The following is a 17,410-nucleotide window of genomic DNA, read 5'->3' on the forward strand; positions in this document are numbered from 1 at the left end:
AGGAAATAACAGCTAATAGAATAAGAAAGTCCTAAGGCACTAATTAAGGAATCAAAATATAATCTAAATAAGGAAACAAATAATAGAATGATCCTAACATATATTCTAACAGGATGACAGGATTTGTGTTTGTGATCAACCTTCATATAGCAAGTAGTACATATTATGGTAGCCCTACTCTTTGTTAGACCGAGTAGGTATCTACTGTGTTATATTTGAATAGAAAAACTGGAAATGGTAAACGGAGCTGCAGTAAGTTTTATCTTTTATGTTGTAGATCCCCAAATTGTGATGTTGTGGCACTAAAATTTTAATACTCTAACAATAGATTTTATTTTAGGTCTTTTTTAAACAATATTGATAACTTAAACTTAAAAAGTTCAGCAATAATGCTGGAGGTCTTCATTTTATCACTTCAATCTAACCTTCGGGTTATGAGACATGTATGTTTTACAATACATTCAATTGTTGTCAAAACTTAAACAACAACAAGTCTTGTTTCATAATTTACTGGTAGTCAGTCGTTGAATTGTTCACAGATAGAACTTTCAGTATCTCTCCTGCCACGATCCTTAAACTGTTCAACTTTTCATTTCATTTTTGCTTCCAATTAATTGATCTCTTTCATCTTGAAGCAAAACTAGTTCAGTGTTTGCTAAATCTAAAAAATGGTGGCTTAAATGGCATGGAAACTAATGTTTACAAATTCTTCCCTCCTTGCAAAGCATGTTCATATTTCTAAGCATTTATGCTTCTTTGAATTTGTGGAATTACCTTCTCTCCTATTTAATCATATTGTTGGTGTTGGTTGCAGCGTTCATTTGGTGGAATTGAAAGGTACTGGTGAACTTTATGCTATGAAGGCAATGGACAAGTCTGTAATGCTGACTCGTAACAAGGTCTGATGTTAAAGAGAGCCATAACTCTGTGACTCAGAATATGTAGCATAGTTTGTTCTATGTGAGATCATTGATGTTTACCTGATTGCATTTGAACTACATAACTAGCAAATGTCTGCCATGAAGGTTTCTACTGTTCTTGTTAACTTTTTGTCTTTGTAATGTGTTCAATCTGAGTAGCTGTATTATGACAGTTACGTTTCTTGAGAAAAGAGGATCTTGATCTGCAAAATATGCACTTGAGTAACTTATAACTATCATGCACTACCAAGTCTCAAGTTATAGTAGAAGTTAGATAAGTCCTCGAGTCTCCCTGTAAAGTATTGATGGTCAATTGCTCTATTTCGCCTTTTAGTGCTTGAGATGTGAAGAGATGTATGTGTTAGTTCATCAGTTGTCCCATAAGCTTAAGGTGTTAGAAAATTGGCCCAACAATGTATATTAAGCTAGTCAACACCCTCCCTCGTGTACAACCTCGTTTTACATGTGGAGATGCAAATCAACGTACACAAAGAGAAGTATACTGCAAATGAGACCAATGCAAATAGAGAGATTGGAACTCAAAACTTTTCCCAACTTGAGCTTTGATACCATATTAGATTATCAATTGTCCCAGAAGCTTAAGTTGTAGGAAATAAACCCAACAATGTATATAAAGTTTTTCAACAATAAGAAAGCTATGAAACTATCCAAAACACTTTTATATCCTTGCATGAATCTTTTCCTAGAAAGCTCATTGAAGTAAACTTGATGCCATTTAGGTAGTGATGTGGCATGAGCTCTAGTGAGACTTCCATTGAATGCATGGTGGGCAACGAAAACATGTTGATCCATTCTTGTTATATATTGATTAAAAATCATAGACAAGACAAAAGAGAAATATAGAGAATAATGTTAGAATGTGTCTCACATCGTCTGGAGTTACCCTATCTGTGCTAGTTATAAGGTTTCAATTTCCCTCTCCTTAATACCTGGATTTTAAGGAGATGTGGGCTGCGCTTTTCAATTTGGTATCAAAGCTTGGTTGGGCCTGTAACTGGTGTGCTGTTTGTCCGGCTAGTGTATGATGTGGTCCAAGAGGGTGTGTTGGAATGTGTCCCACTTCGCCTGGAGTTGCCCTATCTATGCTAGTTATAAGGTTTCCGTTTCTCTCTTCTTAATACCTGGGTTTTAAGGAGAAATGTGAGTTGAGCTTTTCAATTAATAGCAGAGAAAGAAGACAAAAATAGAAAGAGAAGATATATGAAGAGAATAGAGAAGGGCAAAGATTAAAAGAAGGGAAATTATACTTACACACCATATTTGTCTCAATACACACCATCTGCTCACTATTTATTCAGTTCACACCACACACAAATTGAATATGTTGATTTTGTCTCAATACATACCACCAATACCATATTAACCTCATATTCTCCAACAAACCCTAACCCTAAACACTTACACCACTGGCCACCACCCCCTCCGATCATCACCCCCTCCATTTATCTAGTGACTTGGCGGAGTAAGAAGCAAGTTGTTGTGGCTAGATCAAGTGTAGAAGCAGAGTACCGGGCAATAGCAAATGGCATTTGTGAGCTCCTATGGCTTCAAGTGTTATTGGCTAACTTAGGATTGTTAAATGGTGGAACAATGCGGTTGTATTGTGATAATAAGGCTGCTATTGGCATCGCTCATAATCCTGTCCAGCATGATAGGACCAAACACATTGAGATTGACAGACATTTTATCAAGAAGAAAATAAGTAGTGGTGTGATTTGTATGCCTTTTGTGCAATCCAAAGATCAGTTAGCCGATGTTTTTACTAAAGGGTTAGGTAGCAAGGTTTTTCATCCCATTGTGTGCAAGTTGGGCATGAGAGATATCTATGCACCAACTTGAAGGGGAGTGTTAAGTTGGATGAAGGGTATTGTTGTCTTTATGTACTTATTGCTCCTAGTATAAATACATAGTGTTATCGAGGGAAACCCTAAGATGAGGTTTTGTGCCTCTTCCTAGTAATATCTCTCTCTTGCATTTTCCTCCTCTTTTCTCACTCTTAAACTTGTGCTTGTAATTTTAACTATATGACTTTTTGACTGTTTTTGTATCAACACCTGCATTATTCTTTCACTCGCTGTGTAATTCATATTGTAAAACATATAATATGAATTGTAGATTTCTTATTGTGTTGTACTCTAGGAACCTTGCAGTTTGGTGCAGTCATATACGTTTGTTGATTTGTGCAAAAGAGATAATCATGTCATATCACTTCTTATTATTAAGCCAGCCATGAAAAGTTATGCAGGTACACCGAGCATGCATTGAAAGGGAAATCATTTCTCTATTGGATCATCCTTTCCTACCGACTCTATACACATCATTTCAGGTTTTACATATTTTCATCAAAATTTTAATGACAGACACCCCCATGTGCACACACATATACTCAACTTTACAATTGCCTTTAATCCTCTGTATGCATGTGTACATGTTGGTAATTGATGTGCATAATGCAGCAGTGGTAGCAAACAATTGTATAATTTCTAATACGGAAAATATGCAACAATATTTCTGTTCTGTGATTCACATGAGCTCTTTTTAGTACTTTGTTCACAGTTGCTTCAGAGGGAATATTTTTCATGCTGATAATATTTGAGTGTGCATGAGACATCATTTTGGATGTTTACATAAGTTTTCCGTTGTTCAATATTGTTTTTACATAATATACTATTTGAGGTGGAACATGTATGCTTACATATTACATAACTCTAATTAGAAGGAAGAGTGATATGATCACCAGACATGGGAATGCTAAGGGTAGGGGAAGACCTAAATTGTTATGGGATGTAATAGTAAAAAATGATTGGAATTTATTTTCTTTAACTGAGCATTTGTGAAGAATGAGTTACTAGAGTAGATAATTTCCCAATTCTGGTTTTAGTTCTACTTTTGCAGATTTTATGAATAGGTAAAATGAAGAAATAGCATGAAAATAACTCATTTATGACATGATGTTAATGAAGAAAGTTATGTTGTTGTGTATATTATAGGCGGTAGGTTAGGGGGCTCCGTAGAGTGAAGCGGTTCTTAGTGGTCTCGCACTCAATTTACCCTTCAAGCCAAAATAATTCCCATATTGAAGCCCACTTAAGAGTCCATAATCATTTGCCATAAAACTGAAGTTAACAAGTCATGGTTCCACTTATAAACACAGATTAGAGGAGTTTATATACCTATGCCTGTAAGGGCCCATCGTGATTGTATAACAGGATACACAAGGAACCATAACAACTATAACCAATTTCAAAATGGCCACATAATCATATACCTGTGATTTGATTTTTGCTGCCAATTAGTTATAGCACACTAAGAAACTTCCTCCCGTTGACTTCATGAAAAGGACCAGTCCCGTCATTACTTGAGAACAAAGTTCCTTCGTTACAATATTAGTTGGTTGAGGGGTGGATGACCTTATCACTATTACATGGTCTTGGGTAGAATTCAATCCCAAAAGCTACTTGTTGATGTGAGGGTGCCCTCACGCTCACACTTATATATTTGCACATTAATTTTGCTTCACAGCCACCTCACCTAAAACTTTTGGTATTGATGATGAGGTGAGCCATGTTTTTTTGGTCTTTGGAGGCAATGAGGGGTGGCATTTGAGTCTTATTCTTCATGTTCTTGAACCTTTTCTTATTTTTCTAAAATTTCACTAAATATTTCTTTCTTTTGTTTTTGTTTTGAAAATTCATTCCTGTTTCATTTGACCTTGATAGTTTATGGCGTGCCTATTGTTGGAAAGCTTAGAAAGTTCTATTTTCATTTAAGATTATTTTGGACCAATGAAATCAAGTATTTTTCTGATACATGGACACCGTTCCTTAAGGTGGTCAGATTAGGCACACATTTTTAATTTGCTTATTCAGGCCCATTATGTATCAATAGAAATCCCTTTTGAACTTAGTCTTTAATGCTAAAAGTGACACTGATTTTTTGTTGTAATGAAGGTCACAAAAATGTGAGGTCAAATTAGTTAGCTTTTTTGTTATTTGGGAAGCGGCCGGTTTAGCCAAAAAGTCAAAAAGTTATTAAAAAAAATCAAAAAGCTAACAACCCATACCAAAAAGTCAAAGATTCCATTTTCTCTCTACTTTTTGCACATCTTTTCGTAAAAAGCCAAAAAGTCATTCCAAACATACTAGTTTTTTTTACATCACATTTTAGCCAAAATGTCAAAAAGTTACTAAAAAAACCTGTTGCCAAACGAGGCCATTGGCAACTTGATCAATTGATTAAATGTGAGGCCATGTCTTTAAGTCTATTTATGCTTCAAAACCATTTTCAAACCACTAAGTAGAGATTGATCAAATCAAAGAAGCTTTAGATTATTTTTTGATAGTGTTGAACTAATTTCTTCTCTAATCATTGATGAAACCCGAGTGAGTGTAAGTTTTACATCTGGTGCAAGATGTGAAGTCTACAATCTGGTAACACATACTCGAAAAACTTACAAGGGCAAGTGTTTGAGACGTTTTATTTATTAAAATGTAAAATAGGCATGGGTGCTCGTTTACTCTCCTTTCTCATTTATCAAAGCTCATTAATAGTTAAACTTCACTGCATATTTCCATTGTTAATGTATTTTCACATTTCTCATTGATGTTGGTATAAAGATATCTATCTTTTTTATTCGAGTACCAAACTACCTATTGAAGTAAGGTTTACTGGTACATCTTCGTCTCCTCAGACTTCTACGCATGTTTGCTTGATTACGGACTTTTGCCCTGGAGGAGAGCTATTTGCCTTGCTTGACAAGCAACCGATGAAACTATTTAAAGAGGAATCTGCAAGGTATTGTATCCTTCTATTATTTTATGTTGACAAAACTGATAGAATATATGTCAAAATTATTCTATTATTTGTTTCTTTATTTAGAGTATATTATCATTCCTTAATTAGTGCCTTATGGGTTTTTTTTAACAGTTTTGGTTGATTAATATAAAAGGGTGTGATATTGGTAGGACTTATTTTCAGCTTATTTCAACTTTTAACTTAATTTAAGCTATTTTGATGTGTTTGGTTCAACTTAACAATACAGCTTATAATTTTTGTAAATTAAAAATCAACTTATTCTTATAATCACTTTCCCACAGCTCTACCAAACGGACCATCATTATCATCCCTTGAGTTTGATTTCACCTAAATATGGTATCGGAGCCAATTTGACCTACGCAACCACTTTCGACACACCTACCCTCTTACCCATTACCATTTTAGTAGTCGGACAACATCAACTACCTTATTGGAGCTACCCATCAACTTTCGACTCATCCACAGGTTGTGTCGGGCTGTCTCATGCCAACCTAGGGTTCGTCAGTCACCCACGACCCTCTGTTGCATGTCGTACCTCATCTACGGCCTTAGCTGTGTGTCGCGACATCTCCTAAGGCTCACCCAGCCATCGTGATCATTCTCTGTGACATCTCTCACTCCCGACGCCTTCCACCAATGCCTTGACTGACCTGTTGTGCACTTGTTCCATTTGGTGTTGTTGTTGACTTCTTGGGTTTTATTCAGACTGCTGTTTTGATTGGAGGTTCTGTTCTCCTTTAATTTAATTTATTTTTTTGGGTCATTATATGGCCCCATGATTTTGATTGTTATGCTCCCATAGTGGCCTCTGTTTGATATTGCTTGTTTCAATTCAGTCCATTCCATCTTCCCGTCATTGTGATTCGTGCAGAATTTTTTGGTTGTGATAGTCGAGTATAAATGGCTGACCCATCTAGTAAATCTACCGCTACTTCTCACCCACCCAAAGGGGAGAGTCCCATTGTGACTACTACATCTTGGAACTGCCTCAAAATCACCGCCTCAAAATCACCACCTCTTTATTTAATGGTCAGAATTACCTTGCGTGGCGCAGTCTCTAACACTTTCTGAAGAGTAAGGGGAAGATAGGTTATATTGATGGGCGAGTCCAAGCACCAAGAATCACTGATCTTGGTTATGACCAATGGAAGATTACCAACTCCTTGATTATGGGATGACTCATCTATTCCATGGTCCCGGATATTGGCGAGGGTTACTTGTCTATGGAGACTGTTCAGGATGTTTGGGATGTTGTGGCCACTACATATTCCCAGAAGGGGAATTTTTTACAGACCTTTGAGTTGCGCCAATCTATTGAGCGTTCAATGCAGGGGGAGCAGATTGTTCTTCAGTGCTTTACTTTTCTAAATAATGGCTGAAAACACCTTGATCACTTATAGGATTATAAACCAATCTGCACAACTAATTCAGTTGCATACCGAAAGTTTGTTGCACAGGAACGAGTATTCAATTTTTGGAAGGTCTCAACTTAGAGTTTGATCCGGTTCAAAGTCGTATCCTTGGTATGTATACTCTTCCCTCTCTTCAGGAGGCCTTTGCTTATATATAGAATAAGGAGAGTCGTCATTCTGCTATGATGCCATCTATTTCTATAGAACGCTCTACCCTCCTCCTAGGGATGGGACCAATATTGGCGCCGGTCGAGACATACTCGCGAAACATGTTGGAAGCTTCATGGTGCTCTATCAGGGGGTCGTAGTGATCGCTCTGGTAATAGAAGAGATAGATTAGGTAAGTCTAGAGGACTATGCCCATCAATCTAGTGCAGTTGACTCACATGACTCTGCTTCGAGTGTTCATCATGTTTACTTCTGAGCTTGAGGATGTTTTGCGTCACTTGCTAGACCATCGGTTTTCCACTACTCCTACAGGTGCATTTTCCTCTTTGTTTGCCTGCTTAGGTAACTTAGTCTCTTCTTCTAGTGCTTTACTCTCCCGTAAGTCTTTACCATGGATTATTGATTTTGGTACCTCATATCATATGTTTGGGTTATCTGATATGTTCTCGAACTATATGCCTATTTCTGCTCAAGACAAAGTTAGGATTGTAGTTGGTACTATTTCTTTTGTTTCTCAGAAATGTTTAATCCGTGCCACTCCTTCTATACCTTTGTCATCTGTATTACATATTCCAAATTTCTCTGTTAATCTTTTATCATTGAGTTGTCTTACTCGGGATTCGAACTGTAGTGTGACTTTTTTCCCTGATCATTGTTTGTTTCAGGACCTTTTCATGAGGACGATTAGCAGTGATAAAATGGAACATGGTCTCTATATCCTAGATCAGACAAACAAGTTGGCTCATCATTCCATCCAGTTTTCAACCACCAAGGAAGACTTATGGTTGTGGCATCGGTGTCTTGGGTATCCATCTTTTTTATTACTTAGGCATTTATTTCCCTTTATTTTTACCAAAAATAATATTGTGAGTCGTGTCAACTTGGCAAACAATACAGAGCTTCTTTTGCTCCTAGTCTTGATAAAAGATTAGTACCTTTTTCCTTAATACATTCTGATGTTCGGAGCCCATCTTGTGTTGTGTCTTTGAAAGGTCGTAGATGGTTTGTCACTTTTATAGATGACTTTTCTTGCACTACTTGGGTGGATCACATGAAAGAAAATAGTGAGGTTTTTTCTGTATTCTAAAATTTTCATAAAATGATTGGTACTCAATTTGGTAAAAGGCGTACCTAGTGCACGAAGTTCTCGCTTAAGTGAGGTCTTGGGAAGGGTTGATGTACGTAGCCTTATTCCCACAAACGGAGTGGCTGTTTCCGTGACTCGAACCCATGACCACCAAGTCACCAAGGGGTAGCTTTACTGCTACGCCAAGTCCACCCTTCTGGTACTCAATTTTGTGCAGTTCTACAAATATTGCTTTTTGATTACGGGGGTGATACATTGATTCAGAGTTAGCAAGATATTTTTCTACACATAGCATTATCCATCAGACTTCTTGCACCGACACCCCTTAGCAAAATGGGGTTGCCGAGCACAAGAATCGTCATCTTCTTGATATGGCGTGCTACACGTGTTTCTCTATAGGTGTGCATCGGTCCTACTGGGGGGAGGCTGTTCTCACTATTGCATATCTCATAAATCGTCTTCCTATCCAAGTATTGCATAAACAAGTTCCTTTCTAAGTTCTCTTAAGTTCTGAGTCTCTGTTTTCTATTTTTCCTAAAATCTTTGGTTGTGTCTGTTTTGTCTATAATCATTCCCCTACTTGGGGTAAGTTAGATCTCACTCTCTCAAGTGTGTTTTCCTGGGATACTCGCCAACTCAAAAGGGATACAAGTGTTATCACCCTCCAACTTGTAAATGGTTTATCTCCATGGATGTCACCTTCTTCGAGTCACAGTCCTACTTCTTATCCTGTCAGTGTCACTGTCATCCCTTCAGGGGGTGCCTTGGTATGAAGAGATTCTTATTGTTCCTGTTGCTTCTAGATCATTACCAGTTGTGGAGACTATCCAGGGTGAACCAAATGTTACTAGCAATATAGAATCCAATGTCATCAAGGACAAGGAAGAGTAAGTCTATGTCAGGGACAAAGAAAGGAAAAAAATTACGTGGATGCAAGAGACCATTTTTGATCATCCAATGTTGTCTCCTTCTCCTGATGAGAGTCTAGGTAACCCTCCTGATGAGAGTCCAAGTAACCCTCGTGTTCTCCTTGAGTCCACTGGTATTACTATTCCTGAGCCTATTAATCTTGATATACCTATTGACAAACGAAAGGGTATAAGATCTTGTACTCATCATCCTATTTCTAATTTTGTAACCTATTCTCATTTGTCTTCCTCATATAAAACCTTTGTGTCGAAATTTTCTCTCTTAGTATACGTAATCATTTTCAGGATGCTCTTGCTATCTCTGAGTAAAAACTTGCCATGGTAGAGTAAATGAAAGCATTTTGTAAGAGTGGCACTTGGGATTTGACTGAGTTAATAGCATTGCCATTGCCAAATTATGGCAATGAATAGTAGAAAATGGATGAAAAATAGCAATGGTGCTCCAATGGTTCAGCTGCCATTTTTGCGATTTTGCCACAGAAACTGGTGTTTTTGGACGTCCGGCCGGTCCTCCGAAAACACCAGTTTCTGTGTTTCTTCTGCAAAAATGACGAGCGGAAGGAAGGGATGATTTGTTGGAAGGAGGGAGGGAAAGAGGGAGATGTTTATGGATAATTTGGGACAAATAGCAGCTGCCAAAGTTTGTGTCAAATTTGACACAAGCTTTGGTATTTCTCAAATATAGTAGCTGCTATTTATGGCCATTGGAGTGCTGGAGCTGCCAAATTATGGCAATACCTAGGGGCAAATGAACTGTGGGATGCGAATAGGTGTATACTGTGAAGCACAAGGAAGATGGTTCAATTGAGCAGTATAAGGCTTGACTTGTGGCAAAGGGTTTTATGGGGTGGACTACCAAGAGACATTTGCTCCAGTTGCAAAGATGAATTCAGTCAGAGTACTTCTCTCTCTGGCAGTTAATCTAGATTGGCCACTTCATCAATTTGATGTGAAAAATGTTTTCCTGCATGGTGACCTAGAAGAAGAGGTGTATATGGGCATTCCTCTTGGCTTTGAAACTCTTCAAACTAAGGGTAAGGTGCGTCAATTTCGAAAGTCATTATATGGCCTCAAACAGTCCCCTAGAGCTTGGTTTGAGAGGTTCACTTAGGCAATACTGAAATTTGGCTTCAAACAAAGTCAGGCTAATCATACTCTATTTGTTAAACATTCCTCTCATTGTAAGATTACAGCTCTCATTGTATATGTGGATGACATAGTGCTTATAGGAGATGATGTTGAGAAAATTCCTTTGTTGAAGAAGTATTTGACAAATGAGTTTGAAATCAAAGACTTGGGAAACCTAAAGTACTTTCTGGGGATTGAAGTGGCTAGGTTCAAAGATGGAATTTTCATCTATCAAATAAAATATATCCTTGACTTGTTGAAGGAAACATGGATGTTTGGAAGCAAAGCCTGTGACACACCACCACTGGAGCCTAATCAGAAACTTAGTGATGATAGTGGAGGACCAGCGGTTGATAAGGGGAGTTATTAGAGACTAGTGGGTAAGTTCATTTGCTTATCCCATTCTCGTCCTAATATTGTTATTGTTGTTAGTGTGGTTAGCCAGTTTATGCATACTCCTCATGAAATACACTTGGATGTAGTTATAAGAATCTTGAGATACTTGAAATCTTTTCCTGGAAAAAGTTTTTATTTTTCCAAACATGATCATCTTAGTGTGGAAGCTTATACAGATGTTGATTGGACACGGTCAGTAACTGATAGAAGGTCCACTTCACGGTATTGTACATTTGTTGGAGGCAATTTGGTTACCTGGAGAAATAAGAAACAATATGTGGTTGCCAGGTCTAATGCAGAAACTGAGTTGAGAGCTATAGCACAAAGTGTGTGTGAGCTCTTGTGGATCAAGTTTGTTATTGAGTGATCTGAGAATTGGCTAGACAAACTCCATATGGCTATATTGTAATAATAAGGTTGCCATTAACATAACTCACAATTTGGTTCAACATGACAGGACAAAACATGTTGAGATTGATCGTCACTTCATTGAAGAGAAGCTCACTAGTGGCACAATATGTACTCCATTTGTGAAATCTGGTGAATAATTTGCAAACATCCTCACTAAAGGAGTTAGGAGTAAACCTTTTCATGATATTCTTGATAAACTGAGTATGAGAGATATCATTGCACCAACTTGAGGGGGGTGGTTAGAATATATTTTAGAATTATTCTATTATTTGTTTTCTCATTTAGATTATATTGTGATTCCTTAATTAATGCCTTAGGGCTTTCTTTGTAACAATTTTGGTTGATTAATATAAAAGGGTGTGCTATCATTATCATACCTTAAGTTTGATTTCACCTAAATAAACAAAAACTACTCCTAACCTAGGATCAAAATTTCGTTTTGATACGTTAACCTTGAAACAAAAATATTTTAGTTTTGTTTTAGAAACATTAGAGAAACAACAAAAAGAAAAATTAAACTAAAGCTATATAAATGCTTATACAAGCTCAATAATTAAATAAATGAACATGTTTGAGGTCTACACATCTCTTTACATAAAAGGCCCAAATAAGTAATTTGGAGGTAAGTGAACCAGGAATCGTTAAATTAGTTATACAAATCAATCTTATCAAGTACAAGCATATACAATTCTAAACAGTAATGCTACAATGACCCTGGTTGTATGCCACCACATTTAGTTTACCACATGGATGTGTCATTATTGTATTCGTAATAGACATGAGTGGTGGGACCCATTCAACCAAGGCCATTATGACAGACATGGTCATTGTAGCATTATCCAATTCTAAATGTGCATCAAGTTCCAGCCAAATAAAATTACAATATTAATGGTAAACAAAGGTCAAAGGATTCGCAAGGTGTAGGAGGTCTTTCATGTGAACATGGTTAAAGTGTCTTGTAATATAAACAAGGTTTAATAAAAGTCAATGAATGTCATAAACTCATAAACAAAATGTTCAATCAGTTTGTTAGGGAAGGGGGTTCATAAGAAATACTAGATTTTAGTAGTAGGGACGAAAAAAATGGAAGCATATGTTTGAACCAAAAAAAAAAAAAGTTCCTTTAATAATAACAAAAAAAAGAAAAGAAAAGTAAGTTATCTATGTTCATTTTTTCTTGACCTCTCTATCTCTCCTCTCCTTTATACTTTATCAACTTTTTTAATATATTAAAGAATTTTCTTTGTTCTCGTAAATTTTTTTTTTAAAAAAAAAATGATAAATAAAATAAATTTTTCTATATATTCTTAATGGGTGTTGAAACAACTCATTGTTTCCAAATATTTTGTAGTATTTTAGTTAGTTTTGATGGAAATTTAGGTTAGTTTTGGTGGAAACATTGGGGTAGTGTTTGTTAGAGTTTTCTAAATATGATTTGAGAATAGAGTTGTATTTTGAGTTTGTGAGTTTGGAATTATGATTTGAGTGTGAAAAATTTGTTTGGTGAATGAGTTTTGAAAAGAATTTTGAATTGAGCGAAATTTTTTTGATGTGACATATGATATTTGATACAAAAACTTACAACTCATAACCAAACACACAACTCAAAATTCTATTCAAAGCTCATAAAAAAAATTTAAAAATTCCATTTTTTTTTTAATTTAAAATATAAAACATAACATGTTTCCAAAAAAAATAAAAATAAATAGCATTGTTCCGGTCAACCAGCCAGACATTCGGGAGGACGACCGGTTAGCCCAAATTTTCCCTATTTGGACAGAGTTTTCAACAGTGGGTGTGGAATTAATTTTTGAAAACTGTAAACAAACAAGACACTTAAAACAAGGGGTGAAAATGTGTTTGGAGAGCTTCTCAAAAAACAGTCTGGAATTTTCGTTTTCCACTAATGTTTCATGTCTTTACTAAGGAAACATAAATGTTTCAGCTGTTTTGATGAAAATGAAACAGAATTTTGCTCCTTAACCTTACCATTCACTAAAAATCTGCAATTGCCATAAATATATTTAGTTGTTGCAAGTTGTTATTCGTGCTTGCACTAGAAATATTGGGTGGTTGAAGTACATCACATCAATGTTGCATTTGGTGGATTGACCTACGAATGATTCATTGCTGGGTGTATGACCTGAAATTTTTCATAGCATATGAAGTAGACATATCTTCATGATTCAAGTATGGTCTGCTATGATTGATTCTATTATATTTGATCTACTGTTTCATGAGTCATGCAAGAAGGTGATTGACTCATTGGTTGTAGATTTCTTTCTGTTTCTGAGAGAATCATCAAGACAAATCACAATATATATATATATATATATATATAATATGCATAGTTATGTCTCCAACCCAGAAATTCATCCGTACTTAATTTTGACTGCTATACATCTACAGATTCTACGTAGCAGAAGTTGTGGTCGGCTTGGAATATCTTCACTGTTTAGGTATCTTATCAACTGAGGACTCAATTGCTTTTTCCCTTTAACTATTTCTTTTAAATTTTATTTTCATACGTTAAACATGTTTGAATGACTTCCACAAGCTAAGAAGTATGGATACAGACACGACACAACATGGTCATGGTAGTGACACGCCGGCACAAATTTAAAAAAAAAAATGCAGCACACGACACATAGGGAACACACGCTTTTTATATATTCATTATTTGTCATATTTTCATTCAAAGATAATAACAAAAAAAAAACCACATAACACTAATTTCTACAATTTAATGGAGGGAGATTAATAGAAACCTACATTGTTTCCATTTTACTAGTGGGTCCCAAGTTTTTTTTTTCAAAAAGGTGTTTCATGTGTGTCTAGATGATAAACACGTGTCCCCCAAGTGTTCAGCGGAAAAATGTACACATTTGAATGTTTTTTCAACATGTGTCAAGAAATGTCCAACAAGTATCGGTGTCTAACACATGTCCGACCCCAACACATCACCTTATTAGAAGTGTTTGTGCTTCTTAGTCCACAAGTGACCAATTCAGCTATCTTGGATCCTTTCTCGAGAAAGAAATGGAAATTAAAGATGTTTCCTCATGAGATTTGAGCTGAATGGATGAATTGGAGCAGCGGCTTCACAGTGTCATGTCATATGCAAGGAACAATTTTTTTATTTATTTTTTCATCAAAATGGTTGATACATTTCTATTGCCTAGAAAACTAAAACGAAACATGAGTGGAATACCAAAATTCTAATGTTCCCACCAATGAACTATAAAGCATACTAAAACAATAAGTTGTTTTGAAACCTATTAGGAATATCCAACAAAGGTTATTGCTATTTGTTAAAATCCACCTACTCTCCACCTACTTCACCCACTTAAACCTACTCCACTAAACCTAACCCACTACACCACTACCACCTCACCTACTCCACTAAACCTAACCCACTACACCACTACCACCTCCACTTCACCTACTCCTTACCTACTACACACTCACCCTCTTCTATATATAGGAATCATGAATCATTGTAATAGATATCAATATAAATCAATCAATAATACAATTCTCTATTTCTCTTTATACATTAAATTTCTACATGGTATCAGAGCAAGGTTAAGCACTTAGTATTTTTCGTTTCACCGGCGGGCGGCAACCTCGCCTTGGCCGCCCGCCGAACCTCAACCTATTCCGCTTATTTTCTACACATACCTTCCCATCACTGCCTAAATCCTCTCTCTTGAGGCCAATGTGAATTCCTCTTCTTCATAATCTGCACTAACTGTGGCATCTTTTCCTGGGGCAAACTCTGCAACCCAACACTCAATCTATGCTTCTCCTCCATGCTCATTTGCCTCTTGTTAGGATCCTTCGCCTTCGGCTTTGGTTTGGGCTTCGCCACAGCCTTGAGCTTCACTGCAGCTTTCAGCTTCACGGCAGCCTTCGGTTTCACAGCAGCTTTTGGCTTCGCAGCTGGCTTGGCCTTTGCCGCTGGCTTGGGCTTCACAGCGGTTTTAGCTTTTGGCGCAGCAGCTTTTGTCTTAGCCGGAGCCTTCTTTTCCTTTTTCGCTTTTACAGCCTTCGGCTTTGCTTCCCTCTGGTGGCTCCCCAGGTTCCACCTGAGCTGCATGATTCATTTATAGCTGCAATTGATAAGGGAAGTATTAGAACAATGCCCAATAGAAGTATGCCAACTGCTCCTTACCCTACTCCTGGAGCACTATTAATAGGTGATGCTTTCAACATGCGTCATCCTTTAACTGGTGGAGGAATGACTGGAGCCCTGTATAAGGTGTTTTGTGCATCTCCTGATCAAGCAAGGAAGGAAATGCGTGAAGCATGTTTTGATTATTTGAGCCTTGGAGGTGTGTGTTCAACGGGACCAGTGGCTTTACTCTCTGGTCTAAATCCTAGCCCATTGAGCTTGATACTCCATTTCTTTGCTATAGCCATATATGGTGTTGGCCGTCTCTTGCTACCATTTCCTTCCCCTAAGCGCCTGTGGATAGCAGCTAGATTATTTTTGGGTGCATCGGCTATCATTTTTCCCCTCTTTCTCTCACATGGGCTTGTCCCCTCTCTCTCCTCCGTTTGATTTCAAAATCCATTATTTTTATTTATTTTCTTCAAACCACTTTCCTTATTTCCCCCATCTTTCATTTTGATTTCAAATATATTTTTATTATTTCTTTCTTTATTTTTCTTTCACATTATTTTTTAATCTTTTTCAAATTCCATTCATACCATATAGCTTTGCACACCAAACCATCTTTTATTCATCTCAGGGATCAACCCCGATCACAATTTTAACAAAAAAAAAAAAAAAACAACCACAACAACACCAACCACAACACCACAAGATTTGTTTTCTTTTCTGCAGACGGCCACCCACCGACCTCACTTTTTCGCCTATTCCGCCGGTCTTTTCTTCTTGCCTCCGTCCTGGGCGGCCCTTGACGGTGTTGCCTCCGTGTTTCCCACTCCACTGGGCACGATCACTCCACCCTGCTCCTCCACTACAGCATATGGCGGACCTCCAAATCGGAACATAACGGTGGCCTTCCGCTTCAGCTCCTTATTTTCCGCCTTTAGCACACTTATCTCTGCTCGCGCATCCTTATACATGCGTTGGAGCAGAGCCAGTTGGGCGTTTAACTGCTGCACCTCATTTGTCCTACTCTGCAGCCGGTGCGACAAGTTTGTGACCGCAGTCATAGTTTCAACACAGGACTTCAATGTATACTGATTAGCTTCAATATCCGTTTGCACTGCCATTTTTTGCTCCACCGACCGCATCGGAAAGTTCAACGGAGCAAAACCAGAGGTGTTTGGTTGAGGTTCACAGGCCACCGCACCAGTTATCTCTCTTGTTGACTCGTTGAGGTCGGGAAAGAGAGTGAGCAGACCACGGGAAGAAGAGGCTATGTTCTGGGTAGCTGAACGGGAAGAAGAAGCCATGTTTTTGGGTTGCTGAGTGTTTCCGAGAAGGGTTGGATACAGAGTATTTACAGATTGTTTCAGAATAACAAGTTCAGAGGTTTCAGTCTGGTTTGGTTTCCTCCGCCTCCGCATTGGTTTATATTGACACAGACGACGCGGCCGACACGCCGCTCTGTCGCTCACGTGCCTCGCCGCGTCTCCGGCTCACCTTTTGATGGCTCGACGCTTTCTGTCGGGCACGACTTTTGATGAAGTGGGCGCGCCTTTTGAGGGCGCACCTTTTGATGGCACGCCTTTTTATGGATTGGGCACGCCTTTTGATGGCACGCCTTTTGAAAGATTGGGCACACCTTTTGAGGGTGCGACTTTTTAAGGGTCCGACAAGACTCTGTAAACTGTCCCGACATTGATTCCGGTTAGCTCCTTCATGGGTCCGACAAGACTCTGTAAACTGTCCCGACATTGATTCCGGTTAGCTCCTTTATGGGTCCGACAAGACTCTGCAAACTGTCCCGACATTGATTCCGGTTAGTTTCTACAAGGGTCCAGCAAGACTCCGTAAACTGTCACCACAACTGTCACAACATTGTCTGCTACAATGGTCCGACATGACCCCATAAATTGTCTTCTACATCGGTCTGACACCGCCATCCAGTGTCCTCTACACCGTTATGACACCACCATACAGTGTCCTCTACATGGTTATGACACCCC

The 17,410-nt window shown here is 37.8% G+C and overlaps 1 protein-coding gene across 5 annotated transcripts in view; it reads left to right on the plus strand.

Moving 5' to 3' along the window:
• LOC145789230 (phototropin-2-like) overlaps positions 1 to 17,410 on the plus strand; it is a 94,539-nt gene that overhangs the window by 54,135 nt on the left and 22,994 nt on the right. For all 5 annotated transcript variants that reach the window (XR_014360607.1, XM_082913707.1, XM_082913706.1 and 2 more), the window contains 4 exons: positions 815 to 899; positions 3,187 to 3,267; positions 5,632 to 5,735; positions 13,697 to 13,746. Coding sequence is in view for 4 of the 5 variants with exons in the window: in XM_082913707.1 (XP_082769833.1) it covers positions 815 to 899; positions 3,187 to 3,267; positions 5,632 to 5,735; positions 13,697 to 13,746 (320 nt within the window). In the remaining variant the exon portion in view is untranslated. The remainder of the gene's footprint in view (positions 1 to 814; positions 900 to 3,186; positions 3,268 to 5,631; positions 5,736 to 13,696; positions 13,747 to 17,410) is intronic.

The sequence above is a fragment of the Camellia sinensis genome, chromosome 2 (assembly GCF_055761805.1).
Source record: "Camellia sinensis isolate YWXY chromosome 2, ASM5576180v1, whole genome shotgun sequence".
Taxonomy (NCBI): Eukaryota; Viridiplantae; Streptophyta; class Magnoliopsida; order Ericales; family Theaceae; genus Camellia; species Camellia sinensis.